The sequence below is a fragment of the Plectrocnemia conspersa genome, unplaced genomic scaffold (genome assembly GCF_051122295.1).
Source record: "Plectrocnemia conspersa isolate PC_06_02 unplaced genomic scaffold, ASM5112229v1 ptg000010l, whole genome shotgun sequence".
Taxonomy (NCBI): Eukaryota; Metazoa; Arthropoda; class Insecta; order Trichoptera; family Polycentropodidae; genus Plectrocnemia; species Plectrocnemia conspersa.
In genome coordinates this window covers 2,995,278-3,017,629 of record NW_028277174.1, presented here as the reverse complement: position 1 = coordinate 3,017,629, position 22,352 = coordinate 2,995,278, and the positions used below count along the sequence as shown (strand labels likewise).

The 22,352-nt window shown below is 30.8% G+C and overlaps 3 protein-coding genes across 3 annotated transcripts; all 3 read left to right on the top strand.

The window, feature by feature from the left end:
- The first annotated feature begins 6,080 nt into the window (after positions 1 to 6,080).
- LOC148230334 (uncharacterized) lies at positions 6,081 to 10,544 on the top strand. Its single transcript, XM_088195054.1, has 4 exons — positions 6,081 to 6,317; positions 6,527 to 6,604; positions 9,213 to 9,309; positions 9,379 to 10,544. The coding sequence occupies exons 1-4, from the start codon at positions 6,303 to 6,305 to the stop codon at positions 10,353 to 10,355; spliced, it is 1,167 nt and encodes a 388-aa protein (XP_088051180.1). The 5' UTR covers positions 6,081 to 6,302; the 3' UTR covers positions 10,356 to 10,544.
- A 1,448-nt stretch (positions 10,545 to 11,992) lies between these two features.
- Positions 11,993 to 17,995, top strand: drongo (Arf GTPase activating protein drongo). Its single transcript, XM_088194669.1, has 6 exons — positions 11,993 to 12,267; positions 15,287 to 15,715; positions 15,783 to 15,955; positions 16,027 to 16,095; positions 17,282 to 17,418; positions 17,495 to 17,995. Exons 1-6 carry the CDS (start codon positions 12,008 to 12,010, stop codon positions 17,543 to 17,545), a joined length of 1,119 nt encoding a protein of 372 aa, XP_088050795.1. The 5' UTR covers positions 11,993 to 12,007; the 3' UTR covers positions 17,546 to 17,995.
- A 1,480-nt stretch (positions 17,996 to 19,475) lies between these two features.
- EMC5 (ER membrane protein complex subunit 5) lies at positions 19,476 to 20,163 on the top strand. The gene is made up of 3 exons (XM_088194668.1): positions 19,476 to 19,621; positions 19,749 to 19,801; positions 19,875 to 20,163. The coding sequence occupies exons 1-3, from the start codon at positions 19,540 to 19,542 to the stop codon at positions 20,094 to 20,096; spliced, it is 357 nt and encodes a 118-aa protein (XP_088050794.1). The 5' UTR covers positions 19,476 to 19,539; the 3' UTR covers positions 20,097 to 20,163.
- The last annotated feature ends 2,189 nt before the right edge of the window (positions 20,164 to 22,352 follow it).

Sequence of the window (22,352 nt, the reverse complement as noted above, 5' to 3'; positions counted from 1 at the left end):
GGATTCAGACAAATTAGGGCCACTTGCAAATGTTCATAGAAATGCAAATAAACCAATTAGGAAATACTAGAAACTAAATTACAATATTTAATAAATAAAGCACACTCCGAAGTAGAAATTACTGATAATTTGCAGATTGCTTTTATACCTATACCTAAAATAAAAAAATTGTAAAAAGGTTGAAGAAATGAGACCAATTAACAAGTTGCTATATATAGAAAAGTCGATGAAGAAGTAATAATGATACAACTAGAAATAAGGACTTTATTATTCCTCAAAACATTCCGTGTGAACAACAATCGGGATTCAGATAAAAACATACCACTGAGACTGCATTACAAGTAGTGATAAATGATTGGTTGTTAGCCAAGAATATGAACAAAATCATTGGAACAGTTTTCTTGGATTTCAAAAGAGCTTTCAAAACAATAGACAGAAGTATAATGTTGAATAAATTAGAGATTATAGGTATGAGGGAAATAGTTTGATAATTATTTAACACGTGCGGACGAGATAAGGCGTGCGTTATATACGTTCCGCACGCCCACTTCTCATTCACTCTCGTCACTTAGCACGCGAGCGACCGAAAGAGAATATACCTCACCGTACGCGCCTTATGTATATATATACTTTTATCAGAAATGTAGAATTCTAATTTTAATCAATATATGAAACCGATTTTTAAGAAAAAAATAGTATATTTTTAAAATTAGATAAAATTAGATAAAAAGTAATATTTAAAAATAATAATATAAATGATATCAAATATTATAAGTCTAAGCTTCTAAGTAGCAGTTGCAGACAATAACTATATTGACTGTGTTTCGTTATAAAAATATATTATTATTTTGGGCACAATCTTGCGGTATCTTATAAGGGTCGGCTCGATCAAGTTCCGCTTAGTACTAGTTCAGCTGAATTCTGCTTTATTCCAAGTCGGAAATGAAGTGGTAATGCTGGATGAAATTGCAAAAATAAGTAATTCAGTGCTTCAACATTCTGGCTACTGAATAGCGCTTAAGAATTAAAAGAAAATCCAACGTCCGTTTCAGTCCTTGATCTTCTAACCATTGTCAATGATCTGTGGGTAGAAACAGACTTTTTATTATTTTATACTACATATATACTTTGGCGGTATAGCTGCGTAACTGTTAATTCAAAATCGGTAATAATAGCAATGTCGTCATTTTATAGAATTCAAAATCTGGGGCTTCCATATCTGTTCCATTGTATTCTTTCGTTTTTGGCACTGATCCTTTATTTTGTTCAAGTAAGGTCCACAGTTTTTATGCAAGTACTTTCAAACTCTGCTTAGACACGCAAAAAAGTTTGTTTCTTTGTGCCGATGATAAAAACTTAATCTAAAAGACACAAGTCAATTTGTTTTATTGGTCTTTTAGTGACGCAACGACTATGTATGGTCCTGACAATATTAATTACATAATTAATTAGACGTATGTAAAATTTATATAAATTATGACGTTGGGTTGCAAGTAAAATAATACAACTTTTGGCATTTTTTAATACTTCAGTATAGTTATGGTGATTATAGAGGTTTTTGTTTGGCTTTCGAAAACAGTAAAATCAAAGAGCGTCGTTTAAGCGTAAAAAGATTGCGCCAATTTTATTCACGCGCTCGTTCGTTGGCCGTTAATCTCCTTTCCTGGCCTTAAAAACCATACATATTGCTTGGTCTTAACCTCTAACTTTTTTTTAAATAATCCTTCATTTATCAATACGTATTTTGTCTACATATATGGATAGTAAATATATGAATTTTAACATCTGATTTTATAAAATACAATTATTTTATTCTCACGCATCTAAATCGATTACGTGAATTTTAAAGTTTGTTGTTTTAAATACAACAATATTATATAAAACGTTATTAAAACTGTAAATATTTTATACATAGTTAAATTTATCCATCTGTTGTATTATACATAGGTACTACAAATTTTTATCTACATTATCGTTATCTATTCAACTATTCATCTAAAACTAGAATTCCAAGCATTTTATACACTCCATATCATATTTTAAACAATTATACTTCAAAAAATATTATATTTCTTAATTAGTTTTTACCAGGTGTATAAATCTTCTGTCACTTATGATTTATTTCGTTCGTATTCAAATAAATTATAAATGAAAAGGAAAGTGAGAATGCAATAAATGACGTTCAGCCGCAATTAATACATACAGTATAATAATTTCTACTTCACCTACACACTTTAATGAACAAGATAATATTTACAGCGTTAATTAATTGTAAAGATAACAGTAATTCTCAAAGACATTATATATATTAGAAAGAATCTAGTTGTAGACACTTTTTTATCATTCGTGCATATAACTGTTTATATTATTGCGTGATCGAATTACGTAATAGGAAATTTTCCTGAACTTGTAAATAAAAGATTATCGTTGCGCAAACGCGTTTTAACACTTTCACGATTTTAACGAAAACTGTAAATTTGGGAGCTCTTCATTAGTCGCTTTTGTCAATCATTGATTGCGTGAGAGAAATTTATGCAAATTGGCAGAAGAAAATAAATTAGTGGCGCGCAACTTTCGGTTTTTGTGCCGATGTGCAGATGCAATTTAAGGAGAATGGAAAGTCGGAGAAGAACTGACATTTACACGATCTGCTTGGCTATCTATGTGACATATGTCGTCAAGGGTAATGGATAAACATTTTTTTCGTAATTAGAAATTATTTGAGCTGAGTTGCATCTGGAAATGGCGATCGTATTATATATATATCTGTATATAGTTTTTTATGTCTCTCTTTCGAGTTGATTTTAAATCATTCAAAGATGAAAGCTCGACGGGTTTCTCGCTTGGCGTGCGTCGATGTCGCTCGGTAATTTACACGAAAGCTATTATAAGTTTTAACCCTATAATAATCATTATATTTGTGGTCTTATCTTTGAAAACGATATATGATTATACGAGAAATATTAAAAAAATTAAACTAACATAAAATATATTTAAGTAAGTAATATCTACACCATATTCCAGAAGAAAAAATATATTTTTGACATGCTTATAAGATTGATTATACAGATACTTTGAAATGAATAATATAATTATATTTTGACACTAATACGTGAAGATTCTAAACAACTTATTATTTTTTTATAAAAAATATGGATAGTTGTAATGTTTATCATAGCAAAATACTATGTTTTAAATTATATTTTTATTTAAATTTAGTAAAAATGTATAAGAAACACTACTAAATAAAACTCGTGCCCAGTGGCGTAGCTATGGGGGGAGGGGGGGGGGGCTGCCCCGGGCGGCACTTGCTTGGGGGCGGCATATTCGCGATGGAATCGTCTAGTGTAATTCTTAACCCTGAATAAACTAAAATTTATGTAAATCTACGAACACCAAGAGCTTAACAATAATCAATTTATTATTTTAAGAAATGCTGATTTTATGACCTTGCAAAAAAATGTATGGGAGGGGGGCGGCAATTTTAAGGATTGCCCCGGGCGGCACATGCCCTAGCTACGCCACTGCTCGTGCCACAGTGTTCTAGAAGGCAAAATCGCCCCCACGCCATTATCCTAGTTTTTTTTAAAACACTTACAGAAAAAATATAATACATTCAATTAAAACCTAGATAATTATAAATTTATTTTTAGTTGATTTGTATTTAAATTAAATCTATCAACTTAATAAAATAATTATTACGTATTAAAAAAATAGCTACTAAATTAATTGTTAAGACTAAGTTCTAAGTATGACGGCTAAGGCTGAGAAAAGAGGTTAACGACCAAAAAGCGCGCAGTCGGGATCGGCGCTGTCCTTTTCCAACCAACCAAAGAAATTACAACGTACAGTTGATAATTCGAGTATATTTCTTGTATAGTATAGTTCTTGTTTAAAAAATGGTTTACTAAGAAACGTGTATATCCTTGGCAATTAAATTAAAACTTCTACTTTAGTACCATTTTCTAGTTCTAGTACAAAAATAAATAAATAAGAGTAATTTTCTTATATTTTATTAAATCTTTCGTTGTAACCCGACAGGCTTAGGCCCAATGCATTACAACGGGGTAAATCTGTACCAACTGAGTAAGTCAATCAGATATAATGAATACCTACAAGTACTAACCACCAGATTGAAAGTCTGGGTATCAGTGACAGCTATATTAATAATTATAAATTATTATGTGTAATATAATTTATAAAAATAAAAGTAATAATAAGATATTTTGAGTAAAATTCTAATAATAAAAATCTAAAATATACGGAACACGATGCTTAACATTAATTTTATTAAATTATAATTTTTAGTTAGCTTCGCCTAAAGCTCAATAAATAAAACAAATTTAGGAAAACTATAAGTTGTGGCTTGCACTCAAAAAATCAAGATTTACTATGAGTGTGTAGCGCAATTTTACGAGATCAAAAAATATGATAATATATCCTTCTAAATTATTATTGATTTTTGCATTAAATATTGTTATATATGTATTTATTATTATGTTTAATACATACATAAATACATTTCTCTATTCATTAACATAATTAATGATCTTAAAATATTATCAAATCATAATTATATTTTATTTCATATAATTAATTGAGGCTGATCTAAGATTTATTTACTTCCCTATTTTAAAGGGTTTACAACATAAAAAACCCAAAATAATTCATGAACACATTAAACACAATAAATTAAAATAAAACTAATTTGGACAAAAATATCGTAAAAATCAATTTAGACTACATTTGAATAAATATATTTTTATCTTAAAACTAGATAAGTAATTATTGATAAAAATAATATTGCAGACAGTATTGATTCCCAAACCGATGTAATCATAGAAATGTGGAATTCATGCGGTAGTTGCATTAATTATTATCAATATAGATAAAATTATAAAAGATAACCAGGATATTTTTAAATATAATATTACATTCTAAACGTAACTAAGAATCAAATTAATGTTTTTTGTTTAAGAAAATGTTGAAAAAGAATTTATTTCGATAATATATTTTTATTGTACCGATAAAATACATTCATCTTGATGTGTTTGTGTCGTTTCTAGTAATAGCTCCAATTTGCAATTGGAAAATGGCAATAAATATAAGTTAATGGTTCGTTAGATCAACCATTTCGTTTCGTCACACAGTGAATAGCTATTTTATATTATACACAATATATAATATATTGGATATTGATACTTTTAATTCGCGTAACGAGTTCCGCGTCTGTAATAAATATAACGAGGTAATCACTGGCTGATACTGCACGATATTGACTTACAAGTTTCAACGGTGAGAGTCTTTCTTGGCAGGTGTGTGAAATCAGGGACTCGCAATCAATTTTTGGAAAAAAACAAAAGAGTTTATTTATCTCATTTTACCTTTCTTTTATATTTGTATATTTTCAACCCGAAATCAACAATGACAGTGGAGAAAACATAATCTCAGTTCTTTATGAGTTTCAATAGATTGCTTATTAAACGCTTCCTATTGTTTGGAACACGAAATATACAAGTACGTAAATAGTCAGACGAATAATTGGTCATAAATGTCGGGAACCTGCTTGTTTATTATATTTCCCAAAAAAATATGAAGACAACAGTTACAATATCTTCAAATAAAATGTTCCGACTCTTAAATCCTAATTAACATTACAAAATATATTAAAACATAAACTTAACAATAAAGCATATAGTTTGATTTTGAATGAATGGACATATATCAGATAAGCCGTCTTTTTTCATTACCAATTAATTATAATAATAATAATAATACTGGTAATACCGATATTGACTGTTTTTTCTCTCGGCAATACCTGTATGTATTGAAAATCCTTGTATTATTGCAAACCCTATCGGCAACGCATTGACTGCAAGCAACCCCCCGAAACAGTTGACATTACAAAACCACTGCCTCGAACTTTGACATGGAATGAGAGATACAGCTGCTCTAAGCTTTATTTTGCTATTTTCACGACATACACTTTCAAAAAACTATATACCAAAATATAACAATAACATCCATAAAAAAAATTTGGTTTGGAAGGCCCTGCCGTCTGATGAGTCCGATTGTCCGACACTCCACCAAGAGTCTGGTAGAGTAATGGTAGTGGTGGTGGTAGAAAAGAGTGGTGCAGATTCGCCAAAGAGCGGTACAACAATGTTTATATATAGATGTCATGGTCAAGTGCAGGATAACATTGGCTGACATTGGCCTTGGATGTTGTTGTTGTTCAGTGCACAAACATTGATCGTTGCTGTAATTGTTAATCTTTAAGCAGTTGGTGTATAGCTGACACTATGAAGACAAAAGGGGTAAGTTTTAAAATAATTATTGTATTATTATTTGATAGCCTTATTAGAAATAGAAATAATACATAGAATTAATGAATTTCTATGTCATTATATCACTTTCATTATAATTGATCTTTTAAATTCACTTTCACTGATCTTTGTCGTATGTAATCAATTATCTGGTGAATGTATGACGAATCAATTAATATCATATCCGTACATAATTTCAGTGTTATTTGTTGCTGTTGTTGTGTTCTTCAACTTTGGCTGAAGAATACGAATCTTTGCATACGTACGCTCCAGAATATGTAAGTATATATATAATATATATTAAAATCATTATAGACATATAAATGCAGTTAATATTTACTGCAGTATTCTTACGATGCGAGAAAGTCTTCTGCGAATAGTCACAATCGAAAGACCGAACGAACAAGTTCAAGATCAATTTCTTTTTTTGAGATCTGCAATAGAAAAGCTGCCCTACCAGTTTACAGATCTATCTTAGTTAACAACGTTTATTTTCTCTTTACGATCTGTGATGTTTTTAGAAATTTCCCACGTGGGTGTTAATAGTTATTATTTTTGATATACAAATATCATTGCGTCATTCTGATCATTTCTCTTTCGCGGAAAGCTGCGAAAAGCTTTAGTTTTCACTTTAGGTGATTCGACGAAACTATCATTGCCGTAATAATGATGTGTATAATTTTACTGTTGATTATAGTGTTTGTTACTAGTTGCGTTTTCTAGTCACCATACATTAATATAGTCGTGAAGCGAGAGTTTCGTGTAGCGGATGAGTGCTTTCGTTTCGAAGCACTAGTTATCGTTCGTAATTAATGTGACAATCGGTGTAATAGAAAATAATTATTGTTTTCTATTAGTTTACCTACAATTTAACTAATTAATTACCCAGCAATTTAACTAAGTATTTAATCAAATAACTAACCTGCAATTTAAATAATTGATGCTGAATTTATTGCTTCGTGAAACAATATGTGATTAAAACAAGAATCTTTCTCTATAAAATCATAGTAGAATATAAAATAATTAAGTTGGGGAAAACTGACATCAATATTTTTTTGTAATGAAAGGATTTATTAAATAAATAAATAAGATAAAAATACATGTTTTTTAACCTTTCTCGCTAACATTATTAGCCATTTATAAAAAAATAATAATGGTAATTCAAAACTCAAAAACTATTTGTATAAATATTAAATAAAATTTTATTAATACAAATCTGGAGTTTTGCATTAAAGAAAGAAAGTTGGCATAGCTAAAAAATAAAAAAAAATCATCTCCCAAGAGTTATATCTAAAAGCAAGTCTTGACCATATAATATTTAGTATTTTATTTACATTTAACAGTAACATTTTTGATTACATTATAAAAAATAACGAATAAATAAATTATGGGTGGTTTTAACGGGAATATTTTCGACCATACTCTATAAAAAGTTTTTTTCGGTTTTAAAAGCAAATTTTTTGACCATACATAATATTATGTAGAAATTCAAGCTGACGAAAATTAAGCAACTTTTAACAATCATTTTTTCTATGCTTTAAGTAATTCAATCTCAAGACATAAATTGAAGCAAGCGTGCATTTTATTTAACTATAACATTCATATTTTCGCCAATACATAAATCAAATATTTTATTTTAGTCAAATCAATCATATTTTATTCGGTATAAACAACAACATTTTTTGGCATACTCAACATAAATAAATGTCAATATAATTAGTTTCATCGTTTTTAAAAATACAATTTTTCAGAATTCTGAACTAGAATATAAATACATGAACTATAAATCTGAACATATCACTGTTTTATGCCATACTTTCTTTTTATTAATACATTGGTTTATTAATACGCCGATATTATGAGAGTATGTCTAAAATATTCGGCAACTAAAGGATTAAATAGAAATTTAGGGCGACAATAATTTATAAAAAAAATGCATTTTGAATAATTTTGTTATAGTGACAGTTTGTGAAAATTGTAAGTAGATATGTTAAATAATTAAAACTGAAAAAATAAATTCTTCTCAATTTTAAAAACAAATAAGTTTCAAATAAAATATGTTTTAGCAAAAAAAATCTGAACTACAAATTCTAGCTAAAATTGTTGTTTTTTCTGTTTTAATTGCAATATTTTATAGTTATAAAATTTGACAGATGCGAAACGTCCATTTGCTGTTCAAACTCAACCTAACCTAAACGAATATTAATGGTCTAATGGTATGTTTAAGTTAGGCTTGAGTTTGAACGATATGGGAAACGCAGTAAGGAGTAACAGCTGATGGTTTTTTAGCTTGGCGACATGCTAAATAGCAATTACCGATATTTTTGACGATGCCTAATATGCCATTATTTTATATGACAAAAATACATCAAATGTAAGTCGTTATTTTCGTTGGTCTTAACATCAATATTTTAATCCATACTATCTAATAGAAAAAAAATGAAACCTAGCCTGTATTTGGTCTAAACGCCAACATATTTGGACATACTCCATTTTTAAACTATCTAAAAACATTACTTCTTAAATTTAATTAAAATTCACGCATCACATCAACGGTTTCAACAGAAATTTTATTTTTCATAAATTTTGTTTAGTTTTGACAGGCGGCGTTCACATCGCGTGCTAAAAACACGGACGTAGCGCGCATGCGCCGCGTCAATTTTATTTAATAAATATGATAATTTTATCACAGGAAAGCGGCAATGTTTTTTATAAGCCATTAGCGATAAACTAAATAACAACATTTAATCACAACTGTGTACGTGCGTGATTATGAAAATTGCACAGCAATTTATATCATCCATATAATTGCGTGACGATGTCCAACAAAAGTGAAACCCATGATATAATACAACGATTAAATATATTGCTATTATTGTTTTTCAGAGCAATCCCTCGTATTCGTTCAGCTATGGTGTTAAAGACTTTCATACAGGTGACGTTAAATCACAATGGGAGTCCAGGGATGGTGATGTAGTTAAAGGTTACCTAATCAAATTAATAAGTAAAATCAACTCTATATAGCATTCATATGAAATTTAATATGTTGTAGGTTCTTATAGTGTCCTAGAACCAGACGGTTCAGTCAGATCCGTCGAATATACTGCCGACTCGAAGAGCGGTTTCAATGCCGTAGTGAAAACTGAAGGACCTAATGTTCATCCAGTGCCAGAAGAACATCCGATTCCCATACAAAAGCATAAATACAACTCAAAGAACTATAAGACTGTCAATCTAGACGAAAGTAAGAATCAAATCATGTTTTCTAATCCCGATTTCAAGAATTTGAGAACGTTAGAGCCGGTAAAGAACGCTGATTTCAACTTGGATTCAAACTTGAAATTGGTTCCGAACTATCCCAAGTTATTTGAACCGGCTTCTGAAATCAAACCCTTGAATTTCAACTACGGCAAGAGTCCGAAGATAGAAGAGAACAAGTTTAAAGCGATTTCGAATCCATTTACAGGACTAGCCACCGTGACAGATTTTAATCATGAAGAAAAATATAAATTTCCAGACATAGATTTAACAAAACTGAACTTCTACAAGCCGGAGACGAACAAATTTCAGCACCACAAGTTTTCTGAACCGATTAACATAGAAGGAGGCTTTCAACCGTTGACCCATAGTTACGAAACACCTATAATTAAATCAAGACCGAGTTATATTCCATCGCCTCCAAAGAATAACTACAATCACATTTCCATAACAGATCTAGTACCATCGAAACCGATTTATGGAACTCCAAAGCAGGAAAGACATAAAAAGAAACCATTCACAACTCCAGGATTGTCTCATTATTCGACTCACAATTTTGGAAAACAACAAAGCAAACCGCACAAGCCAGAGTATGCTCAATACTTTGGAGGTCCTGTGAGTAAATCAGGCGGAGGTCCAGTTTTATTTCCTCTAGGAATGGACGATATGAGTGTTTCCCAAAAAGACGCGTCTTCTAGATTAATCAGAGCTTTGTTAAACCAAGGAGGATATGGAATGAGATACGTCTCGAAGCAATCGGGATACTTTTGATAGACTGCAATTTAATTAGTATTAAAACTACGTGCAATTTGTAATACATGAGGACGTGGATGTAATTTATTTATTTGAAATTTTGTTAATATGACGCTATTTATATTTTAATGATAAATATGAACTTTATCATACTTGTGTGTACTATATCTTGTATAAGACGTGTATGAAATAAAAATATTTAAAATATTGTAATGATTTTATTTATTAAAATGTGTTAGTATAATATTAAAGATATGTACATATATGCTGATCCAAGCAGAATTATATTAATAAAATTGCATTTCTGAATCTGTTAATTGGTCAGAATAACCCAATTAAAAACAGCCCCGAACACAGACAGAGACGTTATTTGAGGGGGGATAGGTGAGGGCATTTGCCCTCTCCTCTTAGATTCGGCTAGAAAAATACATGACATTTAATAAAATACTATGGATTTTAATGACATCAAAATATTCAAAAATACGACCATTGCCTGGCCAACTTTTGCCTCCCCCCTGGAAAAAGCTGAAATGACATCCCTGATTCTAAAGCAAAAATTCTCGAGTTATACCTCGAAAAAAACAGTTGAATCAATCCCGAAAGTATTTTTTAAGATATGGTATTTCATGTTGAAATCGTATCGGAATACATTTCCACCGGTAAATATAATTTTTACAAGTGAAAATATAATTTTTCTGTCATGTTCTAGTAGTTTTTCATGCGTAGTAATATAAACATTTACATGCTATGTATAAATGTTATAGTGAATGTGTATTTTTCAGTGGAGTTATATTTTCACTAGTGAGGTACAAATATATTTTCACCAATAGATATATATTTCTACTTACGAGAATACAAATTAGCTGATAGGCGCTAGTGAAATTTTATGCTGCTCTAAAATGTCCATTAAACTCAATTTGACAGTTGCGAAACGTACATTTGCTGTTCAAACCAAAACCCAACTTAACATAACGAAAGTTCTAAAATTAATTAAATTCTTAGAACTTTCATTAGGTAAAGTCCAAAATTCTAACTATGCCAACTCAACTATCAGGGGAAAATAAGCGGACGAAGAAGTACAGACAGACGGCATATCTTGAATATTGCTCAATAGTTCGTTTCCACTTACTACAGACTTATGACAATAAAATCGTGCCGTCGGCGTAGTAGTAAATAACCCGAGAATTTCTGATTTAGAATCAGGGACGTGGTGGCAATAGTTGGCCAATCAGCGATTGTTTCTTTTATATTTTGATTTCATTACGAAATTTATTATTAAGTTACTCAAAAAGACTTAAGAAAATAAACTGCAATGGTAAAACCATTTTGGGCATGACATTATGTAAATACTTCTAAGGGTTAATACCCATTTCGGGGAATCAATCGAAGCTTTTAGGATTCGTGCCGCTCCCTCGTGCTTTCATTTAACACACATTAAATATATAATATATGTCATATATGTTTAATGTAAGAGGGAACTGCATTTGCTTACAAAAAAAATGTCCAACACATTTTTCCGATTTTTAACTCTGTATACGAATATTAAAATAATGAGAAGCTAGAATATTTTGATGATTTTTTATGTCAAGTGACATTTGTAATAATTAAATTAAAAAATAAAATTGGTTCGAGTATCGGGTGAGTAGAAAAGGGAAAAGTGGATCCGGCGCATGCGCAATGTGCGCAACGGCCGCAGGGTCGGCAACACGGCAACACAACAGTCGAGGGGCGATGCGCGGCTGACGCACCGCGGAGGAATGTTGTCGGGTCGCTCGGGGACGGGGGCCGGGGAGGATGCCCTCCTCCAGGCTCTGAGAGCGCTCGCGGCCGGAGGAGCTAACGCGAGGTGCTGCGAGTGCGCCCAGCGGGGCCCCACATACGTAGACGTCACCGTCGGCACCTTCGTCTGCTCTAGATGTTCCGGCCTTTTGTGAGTCACGCGTCTTTCCAAACCCCCGTTTTTATTTATTTATTGGAAGAGCTCAATTTTATTTTAATTATTCATAACATTTTTATTGTCGATCTGTCATTCATTATCATTATCATTATCGAGTGTTTTAGGGTTAAGCTCGCTCTGAATATTATTCATGGGGTGTTCACTAGGTGCGAGCGGGATATTTTATAAGATATATTTAATTCGTTGCCATATAACTTTCATCCTTTCTATACTTATAGTGCGTTTCTCTCTTTTACTTTTTTAGCTTATCTAATAATATCATCTTAAAAACGTAGTCCAAAGTACGTGCGCGTATTTATTCTTTGCTGCAGATTGTTTTTGTTTTTGCTCGATTCGTGTAACAAACTTGACCCCATTTAGAGACCTTACTGATATTCTCCGCTGCCGATGAACGGTGTATTACATTTTTTTTTGCTAATTCTTCACAATGTCCATTGCTAAAAGGAGCTTTTAAAAAGCTGTGGCGTAAGTAAAAAAGGGCGCTAACTAATAAAATTGCAAATACAGGAAGATTGTGTCCGTTGGACGTTTCTATACCCTTTTTCATAAATAGAATTTTGTTCAAATATGTTTACTAAAAAAAAGCACGTAATAGGAGTTATATTTTTTTTCTCAGAATGGTGGAGATTTTCTGTATAAAAAAAATAAGCTTAAAATTAAAATTTGAAGTATAATCTATGTTGCAGAGACAATCCAAAGAACCCGTAGAGCACTTTTATTTTTTTAATTATATTTAGGATTGATCTAACAATCCCATCTGCTTCATCTTAACCAACATGGTCCATTATAAATTACTAAACTATTTTGAACGTGTATACACCCAAATCTATACATACATATGTAAAATAAATTCTGTCTAACTCATCTATGAGTATCTGAAAGCATCCCAGCTGTCGATTTGTCGTTTATTTGATGTTTACTATCGAGTATCGATCTTCACTTTGGAAACCACTGTCAAAGATAATAATATATAAATATGTAACAAACATGGGATATAATGATTTTATGGTTAGATTCTCAGAAGAAAATGCAATTTAACCTTGTATTATTTAAGTAGTACCTTGAGACCGGTAGTGTATGCACTTAATAAGTGCATACACTACCAATCAAAAATTTAAGACCAAAATCTGAAACAATGTTCATAGTCACAAATCCACCCTTATTTCTTTTAACTATTAAAAATAGTGTTACTCAATTAAAGAATAGACTATTTTCTATATTTGTCATAACAATATTATGCCATGTTTTTTTTAAATTCGTCCTTTCTTATTCAAATCAGAATATGACTAATTCGGTCCTACTGTTAAATATGCAATGGCAAGGGTTTAACAACTCTTTCGACTTTTTTTATGCATATTCATTTATTTGCATTTGTAACTACACAAATCACAATCTGCAGAATTTTTTTTCATTTAGTTTCTTTTGTGGGCATTAAAAATAAAAATCTCTTGCTCTTAAAAATAATTTGATTAAAAGTAATTTCAAGTGGATTGATAAATATGTATTTCATCTTTCATATAATTTAAATTAAGAATATTAACAAAAAAAATTTGGTCCTAACTTTTGACTGGTAGTGTATATAAAGAACATAAAAAACAATATCTATGCAGTCACTGGTGGCTCAAATTAGTTCTACGGTCATTAGACGCAAATTAGAAATCTATAGAACTACCTTCTGTGCGGGCCCGACAAGTCAAGGGCGAAGCCCCGACGTTAGGCCCTAGGACCAAGGCCATCTTTGGTTCAATGAAGACTAAACTATCACATCCGACTGTGGCTCGAATCCATTACATGGCAGAGGAAGGGGTTCTCGGAACCGAAACTTCTTAAAATTTAAATGAATCACCAAAATTTCCATATTCAAGTCACCCTTTCCCTTTTTTTCTGGACAGTTTTTCTTATCTGGTTCCGAAAAGTGATTTTACATGTACACATGGTCGCCGCAAATCTTTAACTTACTGTCAATATCTCAAAAGCTAACAATAGCAAACATATATGGCAAAACTATCTCTGCCCTCCCGTCCACTTATTGATCGTTCACTAAGCTTGATTTTGCTAGTGTATATCTTGTTTAACCATTTTAATGCCATGCGAGCATTTTGTCGCTCGATGCGGTCACGGCGCTAATGCCACACGAGACTTTTTTCTCTGGATTTATAGAATCATCTATAAAGAAGCATTAAAAATTATGATAAATTGAATAGTGTGTTTTAGAATTATGAAAACATTTTTTGTTTCTTGCACGGCGTCAGAGCTATCACTATATTCATACATAATATGTCGTTCGCAAATAAAATATAAAACAAATATCAAGAAGATTATCACATTGAGGCCTTTTAGGGATGTGCACAGGGTCAACACGTGCTTTCCGAATGTTTATGACCGTTTTTTTAAATCTAAAAATATGCGGCACTGAACGCGTAGATATGTAATACACATTGCGGCACAAAAACAGTTAAATATTTTTTTTAGTTATTGATATAAGTTAGACTACATTAAAAGAAACTTGATTATCTGGTTGGCCATAATTTTTTATTTGTTGAATATATTATTTTTTTAAATTGCTTACATGTTCATTACTTTTTTACGAAAATTTGGAGTATGGATAATTGAAACAAAGAATCCATGTTTTTTTTTATTTATTTAGGCAGCTTATTATTTATTTTCATTGTTGATAAATAAATATTTCATCATAGTTTTGTTTACTTTAAGTTTCACCTTTGTAACAATAAGTTGTTTTCTTTTTCTTTAATGTGGTTATTTATTATTCGATTTTACTATCATAACAATGCTTATTATGAAACAAATCACGATGTACTAGTTTCACATTGCTTTCTACATTAGTGTGAATAAGTAAATTTTGGCATAAGTTGTTCTGAAACGTTAGATTGATAAACTTCTGCCATATCATTCTGTGTTTGTTTATCTAGTTCATATGTGTCAAAGTTTACAATGACCGAATATCAAATTCAACTGTTATTTTGATTTTCAGGCGAGGGCTTACGCCCCCTCACCGCGTCAAGTCCATCTCCATGGCCACTTTCACCAACGAAGAGATAGATTTCTTAAAAAGCAAAGGCAACGAGTGCTGCAATAGCATATGGATGGCTCTGTCCGAGAAGGAGAAACCTGTACCCAAAGACGAGCAAGGTTTAAAAGACTTCCTCTCCGACAAATACGAAAAGAAGAGATACTACATGGACTCTGGAATACTGCCTGAGAAGATAAAGATCAACAAAGAACCTCTTCCGCCACCGCCAGCGACGTCCAAAACCGACAACGTGTGGACCAACATAGTAGCTAGATCGGCTCCTAAAAACGCCGTCGTTAATAAAACTCCGCTAGTTTTGAACACGAGAGCGCTCCCATTGAGACCACCGACGACAGCCTTCGGCGCTCAAAACACGTCTTCTTTTCCAGGGTCGGTGCTAATCAATATTTAATCAAGTGTCAATAGGAAGAGCACCTGTTACAATAAAAATTTTTAGGTTTCATGCGGACTTTGCCAGCGCAGACATCTTCAATTCTAGTCAACTAAACAATAACCCTGTTATGCCGCAACAACAACAGCAGCACCAGCAGCAGCTACTTCCGCCGCCGCCGCCGAGCCAAAGTTTCTTCGCAAACGTTGCCGACAAAGCGAACATGAATTCCGTACCACGTAAGTATTGTGTAAACAGTATGCTGATTTAGACTGAGATAAGCTTCTATTTGACTTTTGATTATTTTTAGAGGATCGGTATGCAGCGTTAGCCGATTTAGATCTGACCCTTCGACAACAGAGCCAAAGTCATATCAAAGGTATATTCAAAAGAACATCTATACTCTGTCTATTATGCACAGTCAACTATACAAGTATTTCATTGATTTGCTTAACCAAAAGCATATGCAAATTCTTAGATTAAAATTAATTATTTGATGATGATATTGAGCATTTATGTAAAGATCTCAAGGCAATAACATGTTAAATACCAAAAATTAATAATTTTGTTCCATAACTTTCCAACCCTTTGGTTGTCGAAATTCAATATATTGGCTTTTGCTAAATTGGCGAGAATTTCAGAATCCGACGTTATCATTGAATGTATCGGATTAGTTTTTAATAAAATATTTGCTTCACAAATAAATAACATTTTTTTATGTTATATATCGATATTTAAATCATAATCCTAAAAAAATTCGGTAACTAACTTAATTAAATTGGAAATAACATAATTCATTACAATTGATGTTTACAAAGCAGCATTTTTTCTCCATAAGTCATTCTAATTATATAAAAACACACATACCTTCAGAACCAGATGCCAACTATGTAGTTTAAAATTTTCTTGACATAATGAAATTCAGTAGAAAAGTGCAGTAAGCTAGTACTAAAAATTTTAGCCGTTCATTTAAAAGAGCAAACAAAACTTTGTCTAGTGGATATTAAATCTCATTTATACCAAACCTTATTTTTAAAATTGATATTTTTGTATCAATTACTAATAGAAACAAACATCACTCCATAAGTCTGGATTACCACAGTCATAGGATAAATTCATAGCGAATTGTATAGGCCCATATGAGAATCAACGGATATTAGAAAAAAAAACTTGCTGTACAAACCTATTTCAAAGCAATTATGAACTCAGAATTTAAATATGGAGTGTAATCAAAAAATTCATAGATATTTTAGAGCAGCATAGAAATTACTGTTGGACAGATTAGTCAGAGCAGTGAATACCCCATGAATAACTCTGTAACGAATCCTTTTGCAAAGATTTTCCTTATGTTAATGCACAAACAATTCGTTTTATGGAACAAAAGATTTATTTAAATGCACATATCTCTCAAAATAGTTCCCTGTTAAATAGCACAAATTATATTTTTCCTGGTAGCAATATATATTCACTGAAAAATACATATTCACTATTATAACATACATTATTATCAGTAATATCTTATAATAAAATGTAAGTTATTTAATATGTTATATTTATTGTTATAGAAGAGAGTATCAAGTTTTCGCCGAATCCAATGAATCCGTTTGATGGTAATGCCTTCACTCCATCGCCCAAAAATCCGTTTTGCACAAATACACCAAATATAAACGGAAACAACATAAACTACTCAAATCCTTTCATCGTAAGTATGACTTGCACATTTTCTTAATCAATCCAATAAGAATCGCTCTATTGATTCGATTGTTTTACCTCGGTAGGTGAATCCGAGCGTTACGCCCGCTGCTCAGTCCAAAAATCCATTCTTGTGATCGAGAATACGTTATAAAAAGTCAAGTGTCCTTGTGAAACGTCGTTGCCTTATGAACGGATGTTCGTTGCATTATAATGTACCTATTTACATTCTAATAAATTAATACTAATTTTATATTATATACGAAATATATGTTATAAATGTGTATACGTATGGATCATGACTATTTTGTAAGAATTGTAGATATATTATATTATTATATACGTACAACGCGATATATTTTATCTTCATTGACATTTTAGTGTTCGTTGCTCTCTTATTTAATTACATCTTGTATAAAGTTATACTGATTTTTTTCTCTTTAATTAATTTTAATGAACAAATTTAGTCAATTCGTAAATGAATGCTATGTTGAAAACATTGAACATATAATTTATCATATATTTGTACGATAATGTTTTTATATTATTTATTGTTATACAAATAAAATTAAAGCTTTTAATTTTTATGATGCTGTTTTTATTTATGATTTATTATTAGGTAGAATTGGGAGAAACTTGAGCAATAAATTTATTAACCATTAATAAATATTTTTGCCGATGGCAACACTTGAATATGAGTGCGATTTAACAAGAAATTAATTCAAGAAACGTGCATCTAAATAAATACTTTGTTCCATAAAACGAATTGTGCATTTATTTAAGGTAAATCTTCAGGAAATGATTCGTTGCAGAGTTATTCATGGGGTGTTCATGGTTCAGACTAATGCTTACTCACATCTAATTTGTTCACAGTAATGTGCAAACAATTCGTATTACGGAACAATTATTTTATATATTGCTCATTTAAATTGTCCTCTTTAATTATTCAATTTTAAAATTTAATTTCTCCAGAAAATAAATAATACAGTTGAGCAAGGTACGTTAAAATCGGATAATCTGTTCTCAAAATAACTTAACATGCACACAGAAGAAAAACTTGTCATAAATGCTAATAAGAATAAGAAACATTCCTCTCAAGTAAATTCCAGTCACAATGAGTGACTGTCCTTATAACTTATTTACTATCACCGTGAATTGAGAATAGAAGCTAAAAGACAAATGCTGGGTTGTGATATTTTCATCTGACGGTTCTGATCAGATTTTGAAAATATCATGACACTAAATTAAAATGGTAATTTCGAAAATTTTGCTCAAAGGTCATTTCCGAAAAAAATTAAGAAAAAGTATTGCTTCCAGAGTTCAAATAAAAAGTCTTTTAGGAAACTTTTGTACAGGGAGAATTTTTTACATCAGTTTAGATAAGCTGCATTCGATTCTCACTCAGTCATAATATTGTTTTAAAAAGTAATATTATGAATATCGCGATTTTATTGCTTTTTGTCAGCGCCAACAAGAGAAGGGAATCCGTCACGCGTGCTACCAGAGTGACTACAGCTAGTAACTGTACCTAAATAAATACTTGTTCTGCCATTTTGAAATATTGCCACAATGAAAATTGGGACAAACTTGCCTGAGGCTAAATAATAAATATGAATCGCTAATTTAAACAAAAATTGTATTGTAACTAAATAATAGTTCAGTGTGTTCCCATATCTTTAAATTTTGCCGATGGGAGGTGACAGGTGGCAATTAGATACAGATTGAGCCGCTGCAGTAGTATTTTTATGGAATATTATTACGGTTACATATTGTTATAAGTGAACGGGGTGCGGGCCCGCACAGGCATGCGAGCCCGCCAGAGTTTCCACGAAAAGAGAGTCCGTTATGCCAGTGTTACCAGAGTACAGCTAAGTTTTGCCCATAATAAACGCAATATATATATATATATATAGGTATTAAAAAAAAAATTAAAATTAAACTTGAGTTTATTTTTTTATTTTTTATTATTTCTTAGTCTCTAGTATTTTAGCAAAATTAATGTAATAATTTATATTTGCATAGACAAAATTTGCCTGAATACATTTATAGGCCTTTTTAAAATTCAGCTCTGACAACACTGATTAAAAGCAAATTGACAGTTCGCGTAAAGATTTCTGTCAATCTATAAAAAATGGCCGCTTCTACACCTCAGAGATTTGTGCTTATATTAGGCTTTGTCTCTCTATTTCACGCGGCGTATTCTGCAGCACAACGTAAAGTTTTCATTTAAAATACCAACTTTTGATCTTTATTCTAATAATCGTTGATAACACGAATCAAAGTGAATTATGTACATGTATAATATTTGATAGAAAATGACATTATTAAATTTTCTTCTAGATCGGTCATATCTTAGAATCACAGAGCAAGAATTTACTGCGCTGCCGTTAGATGTAACATTTAAACCACTATGGCTAATATTCATCACTAAATTACGTGTTAACTGTCTATATTTTAACGTTTCAGATTATAATACAAGCCATATTGAGTTTGTTCATTATCATGTATGGAGTAGTGCAGATATCGGGCGAGTTTTATGAGATTCGCGCTACTATGGGCCTCGAAAAGAAGTCTTGGGAAGATCAGAGGAACATTCCATCGTTTTACGTGTTCAATCATAGAGGAAGAATATTCAGTCCGCACTATGTACCTCAATCTCAGAGGAACGACTTGGAAGATTTAGAATAATTTACTTATTAAATGAACGAAAATTTACTAAATTACAAATCAAAATAAAATTTCATTCAATAAAGAATTTTTGCATTTTATTGTTAGAAGAGTACAAAATTTACCAATAGCACTTTTTTATGTCACAATGAACACTGATTTCAGATGTATCTTTAGTATTTCCCTATAGTCTAATTTTTTAATATCGTCCTTTATTCAAAAAATATTGTTTATGATTATAATCATAGTACAGATTTAATTAATTTATAGTTGATTTTGAAAACTTAAAATTTTATCTATAAAACTTGCTTTAGAAAAATGTTTTTTTCTGTAAATATTCTAAAATTATTTTGTTTTAATAAAAAAGATAAAATAGCTTAGTTTATATACAAATTACATTTTAATACGAAGATTTGTATCAAAGTTCAAATCATAATTTTCGATGATTTGTCAAATTTGAATAAAATAATTTTATAATTTACTATGAAAAACTATGATACTGTAAATAAGTTGCTTCAAAACAGTGCTGAATATCTTGATAACAAAATTATTGTGATATTTATAATCATTCTTTGTTATAATATATCTTATTATTTTATCGTAAATACAAAAAGTTGTATCAAGTTTAACCTTTTATGGTAAAATCGAATTATCACATTACAGTTCTTGCCGTCAAAATTATTTTTCAGCTCAAGAAAATTATTCCTATCAAATAACTTGGTGTAACGATCCAGATGCTGAAATGTCCTAAACCACATATGAGCATTATTTACGCCAATTATGTAAATGGAAAATAATATCTACGATTGTAATTTTAAAGTTTTAAAATTTGTACATCAATTTACCCATTCATGAGAATTGTTAAGCAATTTATTTATTAATTTCTGGGTCGTTTTTGCCACTGCATAATTTGTAAATGTATATACTTTATGTTTAGGGCTTATACTTTACTGGAACTAAACCGAAAACCGGAAAAAACGTTATTTTTGTCGAAACGAAAACCAGAGCTAAATCGAATCTATGATTTTTATTTCGTTTCGGTACTTATCCAAACACACGTGCTAACTAAAGTGACCGGTTTTAATTTAACGTATCCATTGATTCTCAACGATTTATAGTTTTAATTAATTTTACTACATTTTTGTATTAGTATCTTTTAATAATTTATTTTAACACTTGTATTATTATATTATTTGGCTTTTGTGGATTTTTTATATAAATTCAGAGGTTCTCAATATTTTTTATAAAATTCAATTTTTTGGTATTATTTTCTATAAAAATCATTTACATTAAATCAAGTTAAATTTTTTTATATAAATATAATGTTTTTTATTCAAGTATTTCTTTAGTTATATATTTAAATCAGTGGTGTGCCGTCCATACAAGCAGTAGATTCAAAACGTCAACCCGCATTCCGTTAGCGATTGACTTTTTTCTGTGTTGCAGCTGAGCTTCGAAATTCTGGCCAAGTTTGGGCTAATCTATTTTTTATGATATATTTTTGTAAAAATGCGATTAGCAGGTCTAACTCTTATCATCGTGCTTAAATATATTATCGATGGGATCTGCCGCTACTGGCTATTACTCGAAAGCTAGCGAAGTTCTAACGAATTTGCAGTATTATAATAGTAGTATTTTATTCATTGACAGAAATATGAACATATGAAAAGTTATATTGTAAATGCATTAGAATAATAAAGCAGCCTGTCCTTGGTAATGTGTAATTTATGTCTAACAAGCAATAAACTTTAAGAATTCAATGCAGGATCCATAATGTGAGGTGACCAGACATCCTCTTTTACTCCCCTTTAACAAAATATACCAAAAAGACATTTTTTAGCTCTTGTAGCAATATCTCCTCAAAAAGATTTCAGAGATGGCCTTTCAACAAAATTTTTTTGCTCTCGTGACAATGTCCTTTATCCTGCCCGCACAAAAAATTTGCATGATCTTTTCTTTAGGTCCCATACTGATTTTGTCTTCTTTGTTATTTTCTATTTTATTTTCAAAATCTGTTCAACATACATAATGGCACTCCGTGACTTTGATCTACCATATTGCAACTTTTTTGACATCTTCAAGTTTTTCACAAATATTTTAAGTGGTTAAAAATTATTATTATTATTAAATACAATATATTAGGTAATCCCGGAATTAATTTCGTTTTTTTAATAGGCAACTTTGGCTTAGTATTTTTGGGTCCGATGAGCAGTGAAGACGTGCGTTGTAATTTTTTTCTTTTCTGTGATCCTTTGCCTTTCTTTTGAACAAAAAAAA